We start from the raw sequence: 25,775 nt of genomic DNA on the forward strand, positions 1-25,775 counted from the left end.
ATCCCACATTGACAGTTTTTATAGAAATCGGACCGCTTGTTGAATAAGATGATGCAATTGACCATAATAAAATTATATAACATAATAAACACGTCAACCAGTGTTTGCTGCACAGAGCAGTGATGTACTGCCACCGAAAAACAAAACAAAATAAAAATAATTCTTGACAGAACAAAACAAAGAAAATGAATGAAATTGTCGCGCATACTGTACGGAAATCATTACACCTATTTCAAAGTACTGGAAACAAGATGCAAATAGGCAGCATAACTGTAGCAGAAATTCCATGAAAAAGCAATGAAGCATAATATCATACAGTACAGTATACATACTACAATGTGTTCTAACTTCTAAGCTTGTAGATCATCTATTTTCAATAGTTTTGTATGATTGACACTGTCTCACGACAAGGTAGGGCATGATGGAAAAAAACAAAAATATGGAGATATGGTATCTGCCAAACAACAACAATATGAGCCATGCATATAACGAATAGTGTCAAGTTGTCAACCATTATCACACATACTTCTCTAAAATCTACTTTTTAGGGGGAAAATACAGTAACCTGACGAGTCGTTAGTGACGATGTACAAACCATTGTATCTGTATTTTTATGAAGCACTGAAGTACCGGTAGATTTTAAGCATGTATACAATATCATACAATGAACAGACTACACATGCGTTCTGTTAAGAGTGCAGAAATGCCTCTGCTTTGGGGTGGGGGCTTGTCTGCCCTTTGGGTATGGGGGGGTGGTCGCCCGGGCAGGGGCCTCGATGCGTTGCGTCGGGGCCGCTTCTTGGGGCGGTGGCTCTGCCGCCTGAGGGGGGGGGGGGGGGGGGGGGTTGCCGCCTTTGAGTGGAGCATGCATGGGTCTGCTCTCGTTGTAATTACTTTGTGCCTATGATAACTGTTGTCTGCCTTTTTAATATATGTACTGTATTTCCTGATTGGGAGTCTATCAAAATTCAAAAGCCACTTGTCATTATGGTTCATTGTCCTTGTCATGTCTTTGTATATTAATTTTTTTTATTTATAATAGTGTTGTGCCTGAGCTGTTTTTGTTTTTGTTTTCTTTTCTTTTATTTGTTATTATGTTCTTGTTGTATAATGTCTGTTTGTCTTTTTAAAAAAACCCAATAAATATACTTTATATAAAAAAAAAGAGTGCAGAAATGCAAGATGATGCAGCTCAAAGCAAGGTGAGCTGGTGTCAAACAAGAGCTGGGAGCCAGCGTGTGTCCTTGTTCTGCTACCATGCCCTCTCTAAAGCCGGATTTATACTTGGCTGCACACCGGCGTCACGCACTGAAAATAACTGATCTACAAGCTGCGTCCCAGTGTGAGCTTGTAGAGCCGCTGTTTTTGGTGCGCGACACGGCACACAACAAACTATATCAACCCCTTAATGAGATCTCTGTTGAGGGTTCAGTGTAAATCTATTGTAGAATGCAGCCTTTGCTCTGTGCGCAATCCTATTGTATGTCTAGTGAGAATATAAATGCTGATCCAGTTGACATTAATATCTTGACCTTTAGCTTTCTATAAAAAAGAAAATATTTTTTTACCAAACAATCTGTAATTTCAAACACATTGTAGAAAATGTACTCCATTGTTCTTTATACAGCTTAGAGTTTTTGTTTTTTGGATAAAGCTTTATCCAAAAAACTAAAAGCTGTAAGAATAATTACCGGTAAGGACAATTATTATTTTAAACTTTTCTTACTCAAGTCATGTTTGCTCAAAGACAAAGAAAACCAATGCTAAAAGAAATGTCTAAACAGTCCAGTTGCTGTTAAAATCCCAAATGTATTGCGACACATTCATATGGACACCTGAAAAAAGCCTAAAGGAGGTTATGTGATGCCACCCAGCCATTCTCGGGCAATTAAACACCTCCCACTAAGGGTTGGCATCACTCAAAAGGCTCATTAACCCCCTGACCAACCACCGGCCACAATCAGAAAAGCATCCTGTCAGATTGGCCAATCACTACACTGGCAATGCAGGTCAACGCCCACACAAGTGACAGGAAATTGAATTGTTGGAGAGGATGTGGCCTGTCTGAGCACTTGAAAGACATTTGTTTATTAACAGCTGGTCAAGTGGCCAGCCAGATGATATGAGTTTACACTAAAAGGGGAGGGAGGGAGAGGGGTGAAGAAGAAGCAATGTGATTTCTAATGTCATTTTAGAAAATTATTTTTTTTCTACAGTATGTAAATTACGTTTCTCCAAGTATCACTAGTATCATGTGAGCGATACAGTGCAACTGTTCACACATTTATGAAAAGCAAACAGGAATATTATTCTCTTAAGCACTCTTACATCTGAATCAGTTGAGGAAAACTACATTTACCCACTGTGGGTTCTACCAAAATAAATATCCTAGATACAGCACATTTGAATCTCTGAATCAATTCAGCATTTTGTAAGTGTTAAGATTATGCCTTATACTGTGGAATGAAAAGGGAAGCAGGAATACGTTGCAGCAGCGTCTTTTGTGTGGTTGTTTTTCCGACCACTAGTCCTAATCTACTGGGTTGATCTCTGGGTTCCAGGGGGATTAGAGGATGTCTGCAAACCTCCAAATATTTGAGGCAATCAACAACTTAACACGCATTTGGCGTTAGAATGCAAGAAAGTGAAAACACACAAAACGAACGGATGAAAAGGAGCAAAATATGAAGATGAAATAAGGGGAATCGGATCAGTGCCCATTTCGGGGGTGTAAAATATGGAGAAGTGTGGATCATTGGGGGAGCTGGTCTGCCTGGGGGAACAGATGAAGGGAGAGCACTCTGCCAAGATCTCTCCACTGGAGGGGGAGCTGAGGGACCGGGAACTCTATGGGAGAAACCAGTCTGCGCCTTGCCTGCCGCTCTACTCAATCACAGTCTCACACTCTTGCATTGACACGTCCCAGGCTCTCATCGGCAAGAGGGAAATTGTTGCTGACAGGGCCTTGCAAACTTTCACAGCCATTTAGAACGATTTACTCCCACACTTTTGTCACAGGCATTTATTACACGATATACATGAGATGAAAAATTTACATTTTTGAAATTGGCATCTTTTTTTCCCTCTGCACTAAGTTAGACTTAAAAACCATTCATAATTTTCCAGCCTTTGCAACAGTCCCCATGTGCAGATGTAAACAGCAGCCGATGCAGCCGAGAGGTTATGAAAATGCACAATCTTCTGAAAAATCATGAAATCATGTCAGACAAACTACCAAAACTATTATAGCAGTTCTAATCCAGTAAGACATGACATCCATGTCTCATCTCCACAGGCAGCAAGAGTGAAGTGACAGTAGTAATGAAGATCTTACCTGTATATCCACCACCAACCAGTGCCTATAGGGAGCACGAGTAGGACTGGCACGACTGGGAGCATCAGGATCCACCATCATCAAAACATATTTCTTTTTCTGAAAACAGTAAACATACCATTGATTATACACGGTTAAACTTAAAGTATAATGTTTTTCAAAACCTTTTTCAGACCAGGTATTTTGACTGGCCCAGAGTATGACAATGGCTATATGCTACTGTACTGTGTAATTAATTAACCCACAAGCTGCTGCTATATATTGTCTGTCCAAAACAGTGACTTTTCAGGATTCAAATATATCTACAAGCTCAAAACATGCCCCTTCCCGTCGTGTCTCGAGCTTGTGGATCTGCTACTTTTGATGCGTTTGTGTGAAGCTGTTAATTTAGAAGTTAATTTACGAGAAAATAATAACGTAGAATATGGAGATAAGAGGGTTCTGCCCAACAACAGCAATATATAGCAATCACCAAAATGACACAGAGGCGTTCCCAGCTTGAAAGGTCTAAACTAAATGGATTAAACAAGTACCACTACCCATGTCATATCCTGTAGAACTACACTGGGAGCTGTATGCTGTTTGTACAACACACTGTGTGTCAGACCAGTTATCTGGGACAACAGTTGGTTTGAGTACTGTACCTACCCTCATTCCTTCCCTCCATGTGAACCATTGTAACTAAGAATTTTAGTGTGAAGTATTATATTTCCATTTATATTCATTTTCTAATACGTAACATTTCTCATTGTACGCGCTTATTTACACTTACGTAAATCCAGTTTGTACACTACCAGTGGGTGGGTTTGCCATTTATTGGATTGCTGGAATCCTGACACACATTCTAAAGCCCAAAGTCAATGTTAATGTTATTTTGTTATTAAAAACAAAAACTGTAATCTGTATGAAACAAGACACGCATTAAAACGACACAGAATTGTGGTATAAAGGCATTGACACAAACAATTCCATGGTTGTTGGAGTAAGCATACAACTGCAGCCCACTCGCACTAATAACCATGCTACAGCACTCCCTCTGATATATAATTCCTCAAATATAACATTATTACTGTGACAAGAATATAATGACAATGTTTTGGATCTGATATCATGTTAAGTTCTTGTGAATACCATCATCCTGCCATTTCAACAGCATCATTATACCCTTCAATCTGTTGATAAAGAAAGCGAGAAAAGAAGCATCTTAACTAAACACTTGATCACAGTTATTGGACGCTAACTTGGCGGCTTAATTGCAGGAAATATTCCGCTCTGTCTGCTCCTAAAAGTTAGAGAATTATGAGAGCAGATTGAATTATTGCGAGAGCACATTTGCCATTCCTGGTTCTCTGCCCAAAATCTGCCAGACCATATGATGAGCTTTTTTTTCCTTCCTTTTTTCCTTTTTGTCTCTACAAACAGATATATGAATTGAGGCTATTTCAATCCACAAATGCTGCAGGCTGTATATGTAATTTCAACTTAAACAAGCACATGGTCATATTTGGCCAAAACATACTATGCATGTGTGGAAAACACATGCAGCATTTCTCGTGACTCCAATGTCTGCCAAACAACACTATTTGTGTCTCAGAAAGAAACACATTAGTATCACATAAACCTTGCTCAAAATTCTGTTTGCTGCATCCTATCAAGAGACTCTTAAAAGACCTCAAAAAGACCTCTAAGCCGATATACTTGAAAGAGATAAAGCGGTAGACATGTATTTTTTCCCGAGAAGGATTCTTAGCCTACCTGACAAGCAGTAACAAGCGTAAACAACTAAGCCTAATAATAGGATAATACTGTAGTCTCAGTGATAGTGCCTCCAAGTAATATCTAGACACATGAACAACAATAGAGCCTCCTCCACAGCCTGTCAAAAGTGACTCTATATCAGTGACCCCCCTGGGCAGCTTACCAACCATGACCTGTTGCCTTCTCCAGAGTTGTAATCCTCATTTGTACACGATTGCTACTGGGCAAAGACAGTGTGATAATGTAGTTACACTAATATTTAAGTCAGGGCCCCAATACATTCAGAAATAGCACGACTTGCTTGCATGTGTGTGCACACACACACACACACACACACACACACACACACACACACACACGCGCGCGCGCGCGCACGCACGCACGCACACACGTAATTTAAGGATTCTAAATTAGAAATAACTTCAAGTCATATTTAATGTCTAAATCTATAGCAGTTTATTGGATAATTCACAAAATTTACCATGGATGATTATTCACTCACTGTATAAAGTAAGGATTAGGATTTATATCTCAAATAGCGTAACATTAACAGCCACTTTCAACCTAGTGTCCCTCATGTCATTATAGATTTAAAAAAACTTGTAGATTTGCTATTTTTGTTATTTTTGAAAGATGTTTGAAAGTATAAAATAGGGCTTAAGTGGTTAAAACATTTGGCTTTATTTCCAACTGCAGAAATAAGCAAAATATAGACTACTTATAGTGGGCATCGAATTTCAATGTTTTATGCATATATTTAGAGTACCTGTAAGAATCTGGCTAGTCCAGCTGGCACGGACAGCAAAAAAAAATACAAGAGGCTCCCTCCATGCTTGCACTTCACACATTGTGGCATGTACCCTTCTCTCTCTTACAGGGACATTTTTTTCCCTCCATCTGTCAAAATCCACATTAATTACACACAGATATGCAAGAGAGACTCCAGGGAAAAACAGATGCATATTCTGCCATCTGAAATAATTTATCACTGACTGTACAAACTAAATGTATATCAAAACAATTTTTAAATAAGTATATGTATGTCTATCTTGTCTATCAAGATAGACCAAGTCTATCTTGGTCTTCACATTAAGCAGTGACCCCGTAATGCTATTGCAATTGTAAATATAAGCAAAACATTTGAGCCTGGATGGTGTTTTAAAAATGTTGTTTGTCTAAGAAAGGTTACCATCATCATTTAGCCCAGACATCACATCATTGGAAAATAACTCCATGGTTTAAATCCTCGCGCTCTCTGATCCACTGGCTCAGAGCAGACCAGAATCATTGTGTTAGGACTTAGGACATAGAGTGGTCAAATCTGGTTCTGTTCTCCGGGGTTTCTATAATGTACTGGGTCCCTATCACCTCTTAAAAAGCTGTCAGAGTAAAACAGCAATCGTGGCAGGTGTCAACCACAGGCCTCAATGCTGCGATCGTCCATTACACAGCATGGGATATGGAGGCCTTGAGTGCAGGCCGGAGGCGGGGAGATTGAGCCTGCATTCTCCTGGGATTAACCTCCCACTACCTGCTGTGATCACAGCAAAACGGCCCGCTGGGACCATGCCTCAGACACCAGGCGTCTAGAATTAGCCCCGCAGCCAGCTGGGAGGTTCTGCCATCATTGCTGGTAAGTTACTTTTACTTGAATGGGGACGGTCGGGTCGTAGGTTCTGTCTACAATATTGCCTTCTTTCTGACAGGTAGATTGGTTCTTCTTATCTTCTTCATCAGGCACAGCACACACACACACACACACACACACACACACACACACACACACACACACACACACACACACACACACACACACACACACACACACACACACACACACACACACACACACACACACACACACACAATATGATGGTAGGGTATGATAATATGAAATTTACTTTCATATTGTCAATCTATTGGCCGTAAGCTTCAGTGACAGTGAGACGAAGTGAGATTTGTGCTCCCTTGCCGACAGCCTGACAGAGCGGCAGAATTTGCAACACAGAGGACGGGGAAGAACAAAGGCAGAGGAAGACCAGTGTCTCCCAGGATGTAAACTACTGGCTTACCTTTGAGTGAACTCTGCTGGGGCTGAGAATCTGAGAGACGTCTAATCGCTGCTCTCGTAGAGCTGCCTCGGCTATTGAGCCCCGCTCAGCTCAGTGATGACACCACGGAGGGTGAGAATGAGATAGCAAGAGAGAGAAAGTGAGAGAGAGGGAGACTGAGAGAGAGGGGGGAGGAGAAGCCCCTCTGCGAGTTTACAAGTTCACATTTTATCCCTGACCCGATACCAAACTGTGTCGTCCATACAGTTGCCTATTAATATACCCATTGCTTTATCCTCTCCTGTTCTTCATCTCCTACAGCTCCGGCTTGCAGAAACCCACAACGTTTCATTAAACGGTCAACTGCGCTCACTGCCCGACCCGGGGCAACGCAGCGCATCAATATCAAATCCCTCTTTAAGTAGCAAAAACACTTGAACTCGTTTGGTAATTAACAGGTATCTGTGTTGTGATTAAGAGACGGCCATGGCTTAACAACCATCGACTGTGGCTTAGAGCAAGGTTAGGAGATCGATTCGTAAAATACAGAAAAATATCCCCCTCTTAAACAGTACAGGAGAGGTAAAAATTTCATCATCAATGATGAAGCATTCTAACTGCCATTAGAGAATATGTGTAAAAATGTTTATATGCCGTCTAGTTTGGTATTCATATCATAGACCATATAGATGTATTTTTGGCCCTACGGTAGATAATGCAAAAGAGTCCCATCACAGTAAGGGGACATCAGCGAGAGTGCGGTCGCGTAAGGTAAAAACGTGGTGGGTTTTAACAGTGGCACTCGTTCCATAAGGGTCGGAGGATGAGGTTCATCCTGGTGGAGGCAGGTCATAGGTCAACCAGGCAGCCGTAATTGAATTCTGTCCAAGAAAGCAGTGGGGGCAGTGAGCAGACCCACAGATGAGATAGAGATAGGATGGGAGACAGTGGTCCCATTGGAAGGCCACAGCCGTGTGCTGCTTTTGGGTAGCATTCACCTCCTAGGGGTCATCGGCCTTGGAGGTGAAGAGGTCTTCCTCGTCATTAATAACAGAACCCCCCTGACACCTTCCCGGCCTCTCTCGTGCTCAGGAGATCCCTAACCTCGTTCTTCCCCCATCACAACCTGCGTTTACCGTTTACAACCCTCCTTAAGAGCCAGTCACAAAAGAGTCAGTACTGTAATCTGCCATGAAAGAATTGGGCGATGTGAAAAAAGAATCCCTCTTTTAAGGTTCAAGTGAAAACACTATATATTAATAAAAATAAGGGATAAGGGTGGCACAAGATGGAGCCCTATGCCTATTTGCTCAGACACTATGAAGTAAAATTCTCCATTCATTGTAAATGGGAATTTAATGTTTGTTTAAGGTGTGGACGACGGTAACTAAAAGCTGGATGTAAGAGGGGCCTCAAAAAAATCAAGAAAGCAAAGGAACAGGTAGAAGAGAAAGGTCAACTGAGGCAACAAGCATTGGAGAGGCCTTACGGCTTAGTGACCCAATGTCTTTGTGGCTTCAAAGTTATACATGGCTTCAAAACTTAACTTATATATGGTAGTTAAGTGGATGTTTTGCAACAAACAAATGTATACTGGAGACAACCCAGACTTATTTTCCCTCAGAAACCACTAAGAAAAACATCCGCAAGTCCACGTATTTGCATTGCCTGCAGGTACTGTACCAACACGTGCATGCATTTATGGAGATGTTTATGGGGCTATATACTGGATATCGCTGTATACAATCTATCAGGGATTAGTAAATATCTCAGTCAAACCTGATGCATTTTAAGGGTTTTTATTTTGAAAGCGAATTGCCCCACAAAGTGCAGCAACTACATTTTTGGATACATTGACTTATTTATTAGTCTCAAAGCTCAAATCAGCCGTCGCAATTTTGTGGGATCATCAATTACCTCAGTAACAGGATACAATAGTCACTTATATACAGATATAACAATGCATTTTTGGTGTTTTATTTTGTTAGTAACAGGTGTATAATCATAATATTACTAGATAGGTTGTTTTACCATCATGTCAGTGATGTTTACAGAACACTATACATTTTTATGCCACGATTTTGCAACCCATTTTTTCCCACCCAGTGTCAATTATCTAATGTAATTCAGGACGCTACACTGCCTCTGCTAACCTGGGGAGGGCAGCGGACTGACCTCATGCTTCCTTCTATGCATGAGGAGTCCAAGTCCTCATGCTTCTTTTCACTTGACAGTTCCTTTCCCCTCCATCAGGCGCCCCGGCTGGCCAGGGGGAGGTAGTTTAGAGACCAGGATTACTGCATGTTTTTTGTGAGGCTACTTACCCTAGGGGACACGGGGAGAACATACAAACTCCACACAGAGGGGCCCCTTCCCCAACCCCGCCTCGGGTATGGGCACTGATGACGCGGAGGAGAGAGCACGTCACCAGCGCCCACAGCGGGAATCGAACCCAGGACCTTCTAGCTATGAAGCGACAGCACTACCGACTGTGCCACCGTGACTGAATCACTGTCACACCAATAAATGGTAAAGCACACCCTCTCGTGTAATATTACTTAAGTAGTGGAAGGAATTCTTATGATTCAGTAACAATTATAAAATACAATTAATGCCTCTGAGTGAAAGGAATATACATTTCTATGAAAAATACACTGTGACAATTATAGAATAGTGGTTTAATGTTAGCAGCACATACTATAGGAACTCTATAGCTATTTTTACACTGCCTTCAAAATGACTGGAAAACATATAATATATACAAATATATACAAATAATCCCAGGTAATTATAAATTCAACATAAAGATATGATGATTGATGATTGCATCAAAATTAATATAAAAGGCACAGAGTATTTCTAAGAGTATTTCTGCCCACTACCTTCAAACCTGCCTATTTTTAACTCAGCCTGCCACCCACACAGGAGTGAAGTGTGGAGTGGCTTATAAATCCGCACTTGGAAGAAGCACAAGGCCAAAGGGACACCACAACCACATGCGGACTAAACAGCATGTGCCGCGCCTGAACACAACACACTGCCGCTGGAGCCTCACTCAGCAGCCAAACACAGGAGCACTACGAGGAGGCAGCAGTTCAAGATGAATCACACTGGCATATGAAACATTGGTTTACATAGTTACATAATCAAGCTGCAATGTTACTGTACTTCTTGCATTTATCGAAATGTCCAAATGTTTTGTTATGGGGGGTTAGAGGAAAATGGGCAGTACACTTTTCTATCTTGAATTTTCTTTATTGTAGCAAAGTAGTATATTATAGACAGGTGTGGGACAGGTGTGGGGGAGAGTGTATAGGCCATCTGGGATACATGTGGCTCCAGATAAAGGCGTTTACTTACTTACTACACACAATCACAGGCACATGGTGCTCAGATTTTAATACATGATACTGTATATGGCAGCACTGCACTACTGTATGGCTTGAAGCATTATATGCCACAGGAGGATACACAATCGATTATAAACTATTCCACATTATACCAACTAATGCTTTTATCTGGCAAACTGCACAAAGAGTGTTTTACTACAGCATTTCAAAAAATGAACTAGCTGCTCTCTGGTAAATTCTGAGAATGTTCAAATGCAATCTGTCCTCAACTGAGAATGTGAACCTTTTCATATTCCCAGTGCAGTTTGGAACTATGCTACGAAGCCAGACTAGAGTGAGATGGTTCACAGTCTGATTGAAGCTTGAGGGGGGTGATGGAATTAGTAGCAGCCTGGGGGACCATTTCTGCATTTCTCTCAACATGGAAGACTCCCTTTCACCGCACCATGCTTGCAAACACAGCCGTGCTCATGGTAAGCTTATTAGTCACCCTGGATGCCATCTTGCTAACTGAGGCTTTCAACACTTTCTAGTGGTGGCTTTACACACATACACCTACTCATTGCTATGAAAGCATTTCTGCAAATGCACATGCTCATACAGAGAAACTACTATTAACAGGTACTCTGGAGTCGCAGGGAGTCAGGCACTGGCATTTCAGCATCCCAGACATGAAGCCAGCCATGTTAAATGAGGCAAAAGGGATATGTGGAAGTGGCAGAACACAACACAAGCAAGCAGGTTACATTACAGAACTAGACTAATATCCATAATTACCATGTCTAACGTGTCACACATGGAAAGTTAGAGGGCTGCCATTTTACCACCAATTGCAGCTGGTGTAAGAAAGGCTGAATATTAAGCATACATAAACTTGGAAAACAATGCATTTCTATTTCAATTGTTAAATTGTTCAATTGTTCACTCTATTTCACAGTAAAGTAAGCAGTGCATGTGCTATTGAATTTAAACAGTAGTAGGCTCCAAAAGATGTGTTTTGGGAGAGCAATCGAATATTTAACCCCTAGACAGAAATGTTCTATATATAAACATTCCATATTTTGGAAATTGGATTTTCATTTTGACTCCAGGTGGTTACATGGTTCCCATGGAAAGCACTTATCGTCAGTGATAACAGGAAGTCGAGGAGGTCAGTTTGTCTCTCATACAAATCTACCAAATCACTTGTACACCACAACTTGATTCATTCAAACAGTCCGTAGTGATCGACACTACTTTCTGTTCATGCCTTATAAAAGGCTCACACTTTCCTGGAGAAGCCTCCAGCAGCAGACACGCTTCTCAAGATCATCATAACCTTAAATTAGTTCTCGGAGGTACAGCTGAGGGCCTAGCTCCTCATTTACCATTTATCCTAGTTTACAATACAGTAAAAAGTAAAAACACAAATACTACAGTTAACAATTTTACAAGAATGCAAGAATCAGTAAAGATGAGTGTCTATGTCCTGCCACGAGGGGAGGATGTAAAAACTCTTGGTCGTACACACTATGACACCCCTCCCTCTTTGGCCATCAGACACGTAAAAGGTGTCAGCGCTCGCTGTTCACAGGCACTGTGCGTATGTCTCACCAGCCAAGATGGCTTCCACGTTTTTTCCATCGTGATTAATTATGGTTTGTGATGGTAGTACAGAGAGAAAGTGTAAATTATTCCCACATTTTCTGGTTCCCTCGTTCACTCATGTCTGTGTAGGAAGATGCTGTTGACGCCATCCATGGATGCCGACCAAAAGACAACTACATGGGGTGGCAGGCTCTATACTGCCTATTAGGGGGGGTGGTGGGGTGTTCTGAATGTGGGCTGAACCTTGTCCAGACTGCCAGTTGACAGGGCCGATTTTCCAGTATGGAACACTCTTGTATCAGTGGGCGATGCTGGGTGAAAGCGAGGACTGCCCAGGGCTGAGAAGCTTGACGTATTTCAAACAAACAACCACAGTATGTGTATGTGTCCAAATATCACCAGCCCACCATTCTGACAATCAGGGCCATGTCATCATCACACATGCGCCGTGAAATTCAGGGAGTGCACTTCTCACCTTAGATGATTACGGCAACCGCGTACGTCAGTGCACCCTAACAACAAACTAAATTACAAAAGAATACCTATGGACACTGATGAGGGCTATCCGTAGCAAAGCTTGGTGAAACGTGTTTTTAATGTCTGTTAAAGCATAGACGCTACATACAACAGCAAAAAACCTTAGTTTCAAGAAATAATTGATATGACAGATGCTTAATTTTAGTAGTTTTTTATATATTTAGCGCCATCAGTAAGGACACCATGCAGAATGGCACCGAATTCACAAAGCACAAACTGTTATCTGAGGACGTGCAGGTTTATGGTTCAAGGGCTCGTCCATTCACAGAGAACAAGATCAGCCTCACTGCCTGACACACTGATAAAGACAGCACAAATAAAAAGGCTCCGCAGCTCTATCTTCCCCTTGTCCTCAAGGGAATAATGTATCACCCATCTGAATGCACCGCATATTGAATCACTTCCAGCGTCGATGATTCATTTGAATAAATCAGCTTTTTTATTTTTTTTATTTTGCAGACTTAAATTGATACTGAAACAAGGGGGGGGAAGTGAAGTGAGGTTTTAAGACAGAAGGGCAGGTGTAACAGCATCCAAAAGGATTGTTAATCCTAATCCACCCTTTCATGTGACAATTAATGACTAGAACAATAATCTCCAGCACATAGAGTATGTTTTTTTTCCATTCCTTTTGGACTGTCAACCATAACCTTGTGGTCCAAATCCAGGGGGATATGTAGCTTCAGGCAGATAGGATCTTATCCTGGATTTGCATAGATAAATGCACAGCAATAATTCTAGAGGCATGTAGTGGAGAAGCAGTGTCTTGACCTGAGATATACACTCTGGCTATCTCCTCGTACAGTCTGACCCTGTACCCAATCAACACTGAACCGTTTCCATACACGTATTTGTTGAATATGTGGCTGATACACAGACAGACCTCCACTTGCACTCTGTCCTGACTGTTAATATATACAGTGAAAAACTGTATTTTGTTTTTATAGACATAGCCGGTTCTAAAACAAAAACTTTCAATGGATTCAACAGAGAGCTACAGATGCGCAGGATCAGCCTGTCGGCAAATATGAGAAATCAGCAGCTTGTGCAATGAAAAGGGTTATATCCGCATTCAGGCTAAAAGACATACTCTAACATACACAGACACAAATCCTGTTGAGCTGAGCTGAGCAGAGATACCCTACCAGCCCTCCAAGGCACAATTAGGATTTCACGGGGGGAAGAAATCTACATTCCTGCACACATGAAAAAAGTCCTTTCTCCCCGTCTACAACAATATCAACTTTTTACTCTAGGAAGAACCTGAAGCACCACTCGATTGGAAAAAAAAAAAAAAAAAAGCCAGAAGAAATATATATCTAAATTTAAGCTGCAGTTGTTTAAAAAAGGAAAAAAATAAAGAAGAAGATTCATGGTTGAGGAAAATCCAGTCCTAAGCCTCCCAGTTCCAATCAATTTCTCCCATTCTATGTGATATGAAAAGGAGCAACCACTCATAGTTTGTTTGAAGTGTCTGGCTGTGTTGGTACAGTGCTATAATGGACAACATTTTGTATGAACAGCCATAAACTATTTCAAGTTCAACAGCCTACTGAACATTAACGGAACCCATGCAAAATATTCTGCAATTAATGTGAGAATCCATGTGAAACATTTGAGACTTTTCTCTGCATAGTCAAGTGCATATACTGCACAGGGAAGTTTTCTATTCGTTAATGTTATGCCATAGCAATGATTGGTAATCTTTCCAATGAATCAGCAATCAACCACCAGCAACAACCTCTATCCACTTGAGTTCTACTGGAGGCATAACTGTACTGCAGTACTTTATGGTACAGTATTTTACACTTAAACTTGAATAATAAGACAAAATCATACACTGTGTAATGTGGATGCATTTTATGATGTGAAAACCACTACACAATGGTCAGACAACCCTATACAGTAGGAGTAGCAATTGATAAGACTTATACAATGGCATGTTGCACATGGAAGGTTTGTGTAGAAGTGTGGGATATAGAGTCTGCTTGTCAGTAGGACAACAAACAAAGAAACATCACCAAAATCAGGTCATTGCAAACACCTGAAAGGAGAATTTCAGACAAGAAGGCTTTCTTATTATTATTCTTTATTGCGAACGCAATGAGCACTTACTAAGAGACCTAGCAGATCATGTCTGTCTGTGTGTGTGTGTGTGTGTGTGTGTGTGTGTGTGTGTGTGTGTCTGTCTGTCTGTGTGTGTCTGTCCCGCTATACGTCCAAATATGGAGTGTGTTGCATCAGCAATCACTCAGCTCCATATATGGGCACAAAAGGGGCCAGGTCCACATATACAGTAACAGCGGGACAGACACACAGACAGACAGACAGACAGACATGATCTGCAGGGTCTCAGCTGCGTTCGCTTCCCGCGTTTGCGCGTCTTACTGGTTTGTAGTTGTTATGTCCCCACCAATAGGCCTACAAAGAGATCCAGGTGTTATTTTGTGCAAAAGTGAATTATTGCACATAGTGCATTATTTCCCCTACCAGCCCTCATGGGGGTTCAGCTAATTTGCTTATTTCCATCTAAATAAGTAGTAAAGTGTGCCGCTTGGGATACTATTTACACGAGTAAGACGCGCGAACGCGGGAAGCGAACGCACTCAGCTCCATATATGGGCACAAAAGGGGCCAGGTCCACAACAAACAAATCACTGGCCCCTTTTGTGCCCATATATGGAGCTGAGTGGACCTGGCCCCTTTTGTGCCCATATATGGAGCTGAGTGATTGCTGATGCAACACACTCCATATTTGGATAGCGGGACAGACACACGGACAGACAGACAGACGCACGCACAGACATGATCTGCTAGGTCTCATAGTAAGTGCTCACTGCGTTCGCAATTATGAAGAGAGGATATATTTAAAAAAAAGATTTTTGAGCAATGGAAATAAGCGAATTAGAACAACAACCCAATGCCTCATTCAATTCAATTCAATTCAATTCATTGAGGGCTTATGGTAGGGGAAATAGCCAATAATGCGCTTTTGCACAAAATAACACCTGGACCTCTTTGGTGGGGCCGCAACAACTACAAATAAAGGTAAGAAACTTCTAGTCTGAAATTCTCCTTAAGTCTGTAATCCACGTAACTCGAGAACCGTTCGCCCCACCGACACGCGCGTTCCACACCCTCACAGGGAGTGCAGTGCCCGGTGTCGAGTCGGTCGGACCGACGGTTGTCCAGAACCGCCACAAATGGCCTCTGCCCAGGCTCTGGAAAGGGCCCCTGCCCTATGGAGCTGGTCTCATAGTAAGTGCTCACTGCGTTCGCAATCACAAATATGCCCGCCTGCCCGGGCTCTGGACCTGATCACCCCTGGATCTCCATATATGGAGCCGACCTGTTCTGACATCACAACACTCCATATTTGGGCATGTCTGACACAGAACTCCATATAGGAATAAATTAACACAGAGAGACAGATACAGAAATCTCCTTATATGGGCATAAATGGGACACAGAGACAGATGGGTGAAACAGGTACTCTGACACGGGTACAACGGGTATTGCAGGCGCATATATCTAAACGACGGAACGGTTGCCCAAAGACCCGCTCGGCAATGTTTAATGCAATTTATTTGTGCAAGTTATAAGTATTTTTTGTTTAATTACTCATGACAAAGTTGTAAAAGTCAACAGTATGTATGTCCATAAAATAAGCAAGCAGCACACGCAGATACACTAGTTCTTTCTTTCAATGCATGACGGTATAGAGTTTCAAACAAGTGAAGAAGATGATCAGGTAATATAATTGTGAAAAATATAATAAAATGATTGAAACAAAGAACTAGTGAATTGTTTGCGAGCGTGCTGCTTGTTTATGTTATGGATATACATACTGTACAACTTTGTCATGAATAATGCAACAAAAAATACTTATAACACGCACAAATAAATTGCATTAAACAGTGCTGCCGGGCGGGTCTTTGCGCAACCACTCCGTCATTTAGATATATACATTGCATAGCTGGGTGGGGCATGGATCTCAAATCTCCATTGTTACCGACTCGGTGGTAAATGGTGCAATTATATAGCGCCTTTATCCAAGGCGCTTTACATAGATTGTGCATTACATGTGCATTACATTCACCCATTCACACACGGAAACCATGCAGGGCACCAACCAGCACATCAGGAGCAAATCAGGGACACTTCGACACCAACTCTGGGGGTGCCCGGGTTCGAGCTGACAACCTTGCGGTTACCATCCAGCCACTCTACCCCTGAGCCACCGCCGGTGCTCTGTATACAGCCGGGCACCGGTCTAGTAAATTACAAATAAATAAAGCATAATGACAAGTCAACCAAGTAAAATTATTTCTAGTACAACTGATGAGGCCACCAAAGGTCAACATCAAAGAAATAATGTCTGTACGATTTTTGTTGTATTTTTTTTGATGGGATGAAATTGATTTAATTTTGATGGACACTTAAATACCATGATGGCAATAAAGCGGTTCATGCTTCAGCTGCTATAAGTGTTTCCAAATTTAAACATACAGTTCATCTGATGAGATCAGGCAAAGTCTCTGCAGGGCTCGAAATTAACTTTTTTACTTGGTAGCACTGGTGCTCCCAATTTCAAAATGAAGGAGCACCAGAAAAAAATTAGGAGCACCCACCAAAATCTAAGGAGCACTAATATGTAATCGATTTTTTACATTCATAAAAACAATAATATAACGTGTGGTTTACAAATAACATAAAATGACTAAAGTATAAAAATACATGCCAGAATTTAAAATGTAGTGTCCAGACTTTCTGTCCCTCATCCATCCATCTCTTCAAAGAGGCCGAGGCATCAAACATCTCCAGTTGAGGACCCTCGATCTAGTCTACACTGATTCCAGCCAGTCACATCACCCGTTTTCTTTTTCTTTGTTTTGTGTTTTTCACCTTCATAGCCTATTTAGATCATATAATTAGAATTTCTAATATAAAATAATTTCTATGTAAAACATGGTATTTATAGCTATGCCTACTCACTATGCCTACCACTTCAGTGCTGGAAAATTACTCTAATGTTATACTTAAGTAAAAGTAGCAATACTGCTGCTATGTAGAAACCAGGTAGAAACACTTACAAGTCTGCTATTCTCTCTCCCTCCCTCTCTCTCATTCCCTACCTCTCTCTCATTCCCTCTCTCTCTCTCTTGCAAGCGCGCGAGCGCACGCACACGCACACACACACACACACACACGCCGGTCCGCCGCCTCCTCTTTTACAAATTACAATCACAGAGTCCGTAGCGTACCGCTCCGGTCTTTTCTGAATCGCTGCCTTGAAATAATGTACTTTCTGACACATAGTGAAGTTGCGAGCCGAGGCGCTCTGGAATGTGAGCGATGCAGCGCTCAACGTTGTCCCGTACCGTTGTGTCAAAGAGTAGTTAACTACACACGTTGGTTTGTTAGCATCAAGTGCTAGTGCAGCTAGCAGACAGGAGTCTGCAGTGGAGTTGGATAGAGCGGCTGCGGCTCAGAGCGCCCGTTTTTCGAGAATTGATCGTTGTAGCCAGGCGCACCACAGTACTTATTTGTAGTAGCACTGGTGCTCCCAAATATATTTTTAGGTCGCAAAGGTTAAAATTCAGGCGCATTTGCGACCAAAATGGTCGCTATTTCGAGCCCTGCTCTGCCCTGCAGCATATACAATAGTGCATTGTGTCAAATGAGGACATCCGAATGCTTGAGTTTGACTAAGACCTTTCAAATGGGCAGTCTGTGAAGTGACGATTAAACAAAAAACACAACCGTCACTTCCCATTTCCTCATCAAGTTGTTTTCCATCTCGAGAAAAGGTTAACATCATCATTTGGACAAATGCCCAAATCTGTACACACACACTTACAAAGTTGCCGGCCAGATAGATCATGCCATATCTGTGGTAATGCCTCTGATTTTATTTTATACATTAGGGGTGAAACAATAATAATAGGGCATGCAAACTTTGACTCGGATGGTCTCGGGATTTGGGGGCGAAAGAGACAGAAAATACTATTTTTGCAATCAAATTAGCGGTTTACTGATATGTAAACATGTAAACATTTCTATGTTCTATTTACAATTCCACCAACATGTGAACGCTTGCTTTTGTTCTATAGACATATTATAAAGTGAAAAGTTATATTCTTGTGGGTAACATGCCTCAGGGATGCTCTGATGTCCAATATTCTTAGTTTATTGTATTATTAATTGTATTGGGATTTGATTATGGGAAATAAGTTGTTTTGTGTGTGTTTCTGGGTACTGTACATCCTGACTTCTAGGGGTAAGACCCTCTTGAGTTCTAGTTGTGATGCATTTCTTCACTGTTTGACACGGGCAACAGGTAGAGCAGCCGCTTCGGAATCGGACGGTTCCGGATTTATCCCGGTTCCCCCTGTGTTACTGTCGAAGTGTCCTTGAGCAAGACACTGAACCCCTAACTGATATAAATGCACCATTTTCCCATACAATAGTGTTCCTAGTAAAAGTTGATGTCATGTGATACCATGCAGTCATTACAAAAATAAACAATTTCAATTCTCTGTTTGGGTTCTGATAACTTGACCATTTATGATCCTTTGGGCTTCATAATCTTATTGCATTGGCTAAATAAATCTCACATACGTAGATCAACTGAATAATCAAAAATAAATAAATAAACTAAACCAGCAACAACAAATTGACAGATTAATTAATCACAAAAATTATCATTAGTTGCAGCCCTATACCTCTTCGACATTCAAAGAAAGAAACAACGGATCCTGCCAACACCTACTCTATGTGAAAGCTGTTTCAGTTCAGCTCAAAAGCTGAGAGCACCAAACCTCCACACCAGTGTGGGCAGTTCTGGCACAGCCATGTGCCTAAGCGCACCGACTGAGTGCAACAGTTGGACTAATAACAGAACCCCCCCCCCCAAAAGAAATAAAGCCGGATGCACAAGCAGGGAGAGCTATACTGTATAGCAAGCTATACTGTATAGCAAGCTACACAGGATAAAGGAAAAAAACTGACTTCTGCCCACCTCTCTCATACTGCGAGTTGAAATGTCCACAATGCCACTCAGGTCTTAGTGCCACAAGGGGCGGTGAGCTTCTAGCTTCAGCCACTTCGGGGTAAAGCAAATCACTTTAATATGTTAAGAAGATTAAGCTGGATAAATGTCTAGATAATTTTTTTATAAAGCCACGTAAATCTCTAGTGTTTCTATTTGGGGAGGGGCAGTATGTGAGTCAGTTGAGACGATCAACACAAACCTTCCAACACGCAATGGGATTGGCTAAGGCAAATTGGGCTTATTCGAGATTTCACATTTTAAGCTTCTTGGATCTAAGACCATCCTACCTCTTTTTTATTATTCCAACCCCAAGGACAACTAAACTATGGAAACATGTTGGTCACAAGCTCATGGATCTGGTCTTATCCTTCTTATGCTGGCAAAAAGAAATACTGTATTTGACAATTTTGTACAAGACAGAGCATCCATATCAAAACAATTATTTCAAAATGTTGTTATAAGTGATAAGTGTGATAAGAATAAAATACTCTTTATTTTCATAAGATCAATTCAATCTGATCTTATAAATAAAATGATGTAAGTAAAATGGTCTTAAAGCAAAGTAGATGACTTTCCCCCCTATGATGAGTATTCTGAAGTTATCTGCCTGTCAGCTAGCTGTGCTGGAAATTCAGTGTGGAAACGAGAGGGAGAAATGGAACAAATAATGTAAAGGGATTAACAAATCATTTGCATACCATTTTCTGCGCTTCCAAACTACAGGATCAAAAAAATGACATGCAAGTGATATCTGTTCAGTTTTATCTCACACTATTTCCGACCTCTGAACGCTTGGGGTGTCAACTGATGTGTTGATGACCACTACGAATGCTAATTCTACTGTACGAGTCTGCAAACAAAGGACATCAAGTCAAGTATCATAGCTTGCTTTGCAAACATATCTATGATATAGTATAGAAGTCAGGGAAAAAGGAAAACAGGTATCATATGCAGACCATAGAAATTCCATAACCAGATTTGGAAAGGATGCACTTTTTAAGGTTCTTATACTTTCACTGCGCCAAATGTGTGTTAACCACTTCTCTCCATCCACAGTTAAGACAATAACTTCAAGAGGAGATGAAGGGGATGGCATTATGGAGAGTTAAGACAGGAAGAGCAGCCCTGAAGCTGTGAATCAGAGGATTGGGACAGAGCTGGAACTAAACCTTGTGCCGGACCACAGATGAGAAGCACAAAAACAATTTAGGCAAAATGCCACTAAGCCAAGCACATGAGGGTCTTAAATAAACTTCATGTGATAACTTCAAACTTTAGGATTATTTAGTTGTTCTAAATTAAAAAGAGAAGTCTCAGAGAAGTACATAAAGTATTGTACCTGAGGTTTATGTGTACATTAAATGGCCACACAGCAACAGTCAGGATCTCAATTCAATTACTCAATGTTAAGGGACAAAGGAAATAATCTGACAAAGAAAGAAAGAAAGAACCTACCTGTAGGGAATGCAAGACATAAAAAAATGCATTTTAAAAAGGGCAGACAATTTCTAATCAAACCTCTCTTCTGACAGCCAAGACGACAATATGAATGTCTTTGGACTTTATGAGGCCACAGATAAATCTCTGCATGGAACTTCTCATTAAGAAAATGTATAAATTACTCACACAGTGCCAAAAGTGTGTTCTACTCGTCTGCAGATCTTACAACTCTTCCCTGGCAAATGTTTGGTTTCTCAAACTCATAAATAGAAATTTAATCTTGTATGTTTATCTAAGCATTCACTGCAGCAGATGCACTTCCCGTGCAGATTATGAATCTCTGTTTGAACAGACCATGCAGTCAATGTATATGAACTGACAGGTTAGAATTTCAGGGCAAATAATTGGAAGCCGTCGGTTGGGTAGACATTTAAATTATCAACTTGGTGTTGGCTTTATACTGTGATTTGCTTGCCAGAGAGCTCTAATTAACAACTTTCACAAATCTCATGCATGATGTCAGTAGGACATCTTTACAGAATGTATTTTACCAGACCTAATAATACCTACAGTATGGTACATTATCAATATTGGAAAAAAAATATATATAATTTAATATTACTACTTAATGCAGGGGTTCTCAACCCGTGGTTCACCAAATTATTTTACGGGGTCCCCAAATTATAAAAAAAGGTTATTTTTCGCAACTGAATGGCTGGAAAATGGGAATTAAGAGTTTACATAGTACGTAAACAGATATAAAAAATTATTATATCTGGCTTCAGTATTCATTTATGATATATCTTCTCTATTTGCGAACGCAGTGAGCACTTACTATGAGACCTAGCAGATCATGTCTGTGTGTGTGTCTGTCTGTCTGTCTGTCCCGCTATCCAAATATGGAGTGTGTTGCATCAGCAATCACTCAGCTCCATATATGGGCACAAAAGGGGCCAGGTCCACTCAGCTCCATATATGGGCACAAAAGGGGCACCATATAAGGAGTCCCCAAAGCAGCTATACGTCCAAAACCCAAATATGTACGAGCTGCGTTCGCTTCCCGCGTTTGCGCGTCTTACTCGTATTAAGGTTATTTTTGCACTCAGTTTGTATTGGTGGTGGGGAGAGGGGCGGGGAGGGGGTCACGAGACATGACCAAAGCATTTCCGGGGGTCCCCAACCAAAAAGGTTGAGAACCCCTGACTTAATGCTCTGATTTAATTATTATATTGGTGTATTACACCTTTGCCGTGACTAGTGCAAGAAATATTTAGGGTTAAACTAACAATCTTTGAACAATACCATGGCATTTCAATCAGAGGCCTATTGAGTGCACCTCACCTGCTTTTTGCTAGGTGCTTGCAAAGCGCCTGGACTACATTTGATAGTACCTCTAGTAACGACAGTAAAGACGACCATAAAGATGACCATAGTGGACCCTTTTTCATGATTGGCTGCCTCTAAGCCAAAGGGAGACTTACCCATAAACCCCTTGTCTGAACAGTGCAACGTGTCTGCAAGAGGAACGGACGGAGTGAGAGTGGCAAGAGAAGCTAATGTTATGAGCTGAACCTAAAGGAAAGCCATAACAAAACACAGTGATTGAACCAACAAAAGAACGTCGGAAACGAACGAAAACAGACCAATTTCTACTAGGGATGCACCGAAAGGGTCATGGCCGTACCTTAAAGCTACCTGATTTATGGCAAAAGAAATGTTGCATCAAACAAAACATTCCAGGTTTTCCAGGATATTTCTCTCTCTACTGTCTAAAACTAAAACTAAGGGACCTCAACCTTAGGGGTGAACTGCTTGCGTCCATAGTTTTAGTTTGGACTGTAGTGGTCTGCACAGCGCTGACATCTTACACAACATGTAAATCACTCCTCTCTGTGGAAACATGGCTTATGTGGCTTATTGCCTCTCTCCATTCCACTGAATATGCATAATCAATCCAGCGCTTCTAGTAACAGGGTCTGTAATTCTTCCCTTTTCACAGCCCTGCATGAATCATACATGTTGCGTAGAAATGGGAACTGACTGAACGAAGAGGGTCACGGGTCACTTTAACAGGGATGTTATTATGACAAAGGGGAACATTAGGTAAGGAAATAAACTCCCTGAATCTTGGCTAAACGAGCAGCCGTGATCCAACAGAGCCAACAACGCCCACCTGATGACACTGAATACTCAATTAGATAGACATTAAATTTTTCACTTGTAGACCCTCGGTGTGATTTAATGGCATGTGAGGATGAGCATTCAGGATGTCTAAATATACATTCTTGACTCGCTGAATAAGGCCCATCGCCTACAGAAAATAAAATCCCTGTCTTTGCGGTCTCCGATACCCCAACACGAAGACCTTTCAGGAATCCTGCATGGGTGGACGTGTAGGCTTTCCTAGGAATGACAAGGTCTGCTGGAGAGGAACCCCACCCTCGCTTTCTCCAGCATGCCAAGGCGAAGGAGAGTGGGCAGTGCTGAGACGGCAGCCTGCCGTGGGCACTGCCAGGCTTAAAGCTGCCCTGTCGTCATCAGAGGCTTGCAGAAAAGAACACTGAAATTCACCAAAAAAAGGGAGGGGGATCGTTGCATTTAAATCCTCTCTTAACGCCTCCGCATGTTTTAGCAAAGCATGAAAATCATTCAGAGAGTGAAAGAGAAGGAGAAAAAGATGGAGAGAAATAGAGAGGAAACAGTTATTAGTGGCGGTAAGCAAGCTCAACAGATCATAGTGAGGCAGATCTAATCAGGGTAATGGTTTAAACCCTCAATCCATCCACCAGATGCAAGAACGTCTACCTAAAACAAGACTTTGGAATCCGCCATGACTAAGAGTGTGCCCTGTGGCTCTGGTCCCACCTCAAAGAAACAACTCAGAAACTCTGCACTTGGTACAAGCATGGACTGAAGAGAACTCCTGCGACCAGTTTTGCTTAAACTGCAGAAGACACTGATTGAGCATGTTTCTACCTAAATGTAAAATCATAATTATAGCTGCAGTGCGGCAATGGTCGGTGCCAGGCAATTTGAGAAGGAAGAAGTATAGGAAGAGGAGGAAGATTAAAGTCATACTGTATCTTCAGTGGTATATTTTTCTGATTGTTTGTCCGTACCACCATCTCCAGCACTTTGCAGTTGAGGGCATTGCAGTTTCCATGCCTGGCATTAATAGCGGGGGCGGACTTGTAAGAAATCAGCAAGATTTGGCTTTTGGTGACTAGTTTCTGAAGACCCGCACACCGTCTGCACTTGCAATACAAACTTTATTGGCAACGTTTCGGTCAAAGACCTTTTTCAGGCATCTGTGACTCGGTGACTAGTTTCTTGGTGTGGTGTTAGGCGATTTCAAAAAGCTGTGCAAACGCATTGGGAGCGCCCCCTAGTGGTCTGTTTGCACTAGCCTGGAACTCACCTATGCTTTCTATGGCATAGGCAGCTCCCGGCAGGATCTGCTGTGCGCAGCTGCTGGACATGAGACTAATTAATTAGAGCGACAGAGAGAGAGAGAGAGAGAGAGGAGTGTTTGTGTGTACGGGTGTGCGTGTGTGCGTCAATTTAACAAAGTTGCAGACGATCAGAAATCAGCAGAGTGATCGACGTTTGCGCTACTCTATGCCGAATTGAAGTGGACTCGGACACAGACTTTTTTTTTCTCCCTGGAAATAAAAACGTCTGGGTTTCCGAGGCTAGTTTGCAGACTCAAATATTGGATAGGTATGGTTGAAAACCAAAATAATTGATAAAAGAGATTATTGGGTGTGCTAAATAACATACTAAAGATTTTAGGAACAACGAACAACCAGAAAGGCATCGTTATCAAGATGGCATCCACGGTAGCTAAAATGAGCTAAAATGCCTATAAACTGGGATTTAATATGTAAAAAATCATAACAATTATGCACTTCGTAACTACTTTTAGAATTTTGGCATGGTGTTAGGTTAACACCATAAGGTTTTCAAAAACCATCGCAAACTAAATTGGCTCGCCCCCTAGTGGTCGTTTGCAATGAAACCACTATTAGATATTGGTATGTCAGTATATGGTTGGAACCCCAAATAATTGATAGAAGAGATTTTTCAATGGATTCTGTTACCATTGTGTGTGCTAAATAACATACTAAAAGTTTACGGAAAACAAACAACTTGAAAGGCATAGTTTTCACGATGGAGCTGCCGGGAGCTTGAAAACCTAACACCACACCAAAATTCAGAAACTAGTCACCAAAAGCCAAATCTTGCTGATTTCTTACAAGTCCGCCCCCCACTATAATGCATACCGTCAGGAAGGATGCTCTCGGTGGTGCCACTGTGCACAAAAGTTAGACACAGAGCAAGATCCTACAAACCTATTGGATCTTTCTCTGTGTCTACGGTAACCTTTTCAGCCTCCTGAGGTGAAATGTAGGCATTGCTGTACCCATTTCAGCATATCCCTGGAGAGGTCCTCGGTGATGTGAGATGAACGCTGAGGAACTTGAAGCTGCTGACTCTCTCTAAAGTTAATGGTTATGGGGTCCTCTCTTTCTGTAGTCCACAATCAGCTCTTTGGTCTTGTTGACATTGAGAGGCTATGTTGTCCCATTTAATGCAACTGTTTTTATACATGTCTTGGCATGGCTCTGCAGGAGGCTAGTCGTCTATTGTCAGTCTGTGTGAAT

The 25,775-nt window shown here is 41.5% G+C and overlaps 1 protein-coding gene across 1 annotated transcript in view; it reads right to left on the reverse strand.

The window, feature by feature from the left end:
• pebp4 (phosphatidylethanolamine binding protein 4) overlaps positions 1 to 25,775 on the reverse strand; it is a 62,808-nt gene that overhangs the window by 26,926 nt on the left and 10,107 nt on the right. Inside the window, exon 4 of the mRNA XM_080765910.1 lies at positions 3,335 to 3,433. Within this exon, the coding sequence (XP_080622036.1) occupies positions 3,335 to 3,433 (99 nt within the window). The remainder of the gene's footprint in view (positions 1 to 3,334; positions 3,434 to 25,775) is intronic.

This window comes from Protomyctophum bolini (assembly GCF_963924005.1).
Source record: "Protomyctophum bolini genome assembly, chromosome: 6".
Taxonomy (NCBI): Eukaryota; Metazoa; Chordata; class Actinopteri; order Myctophiformes; family Myctophidae; genus Protomyctophum; species Protomyctophum bolini.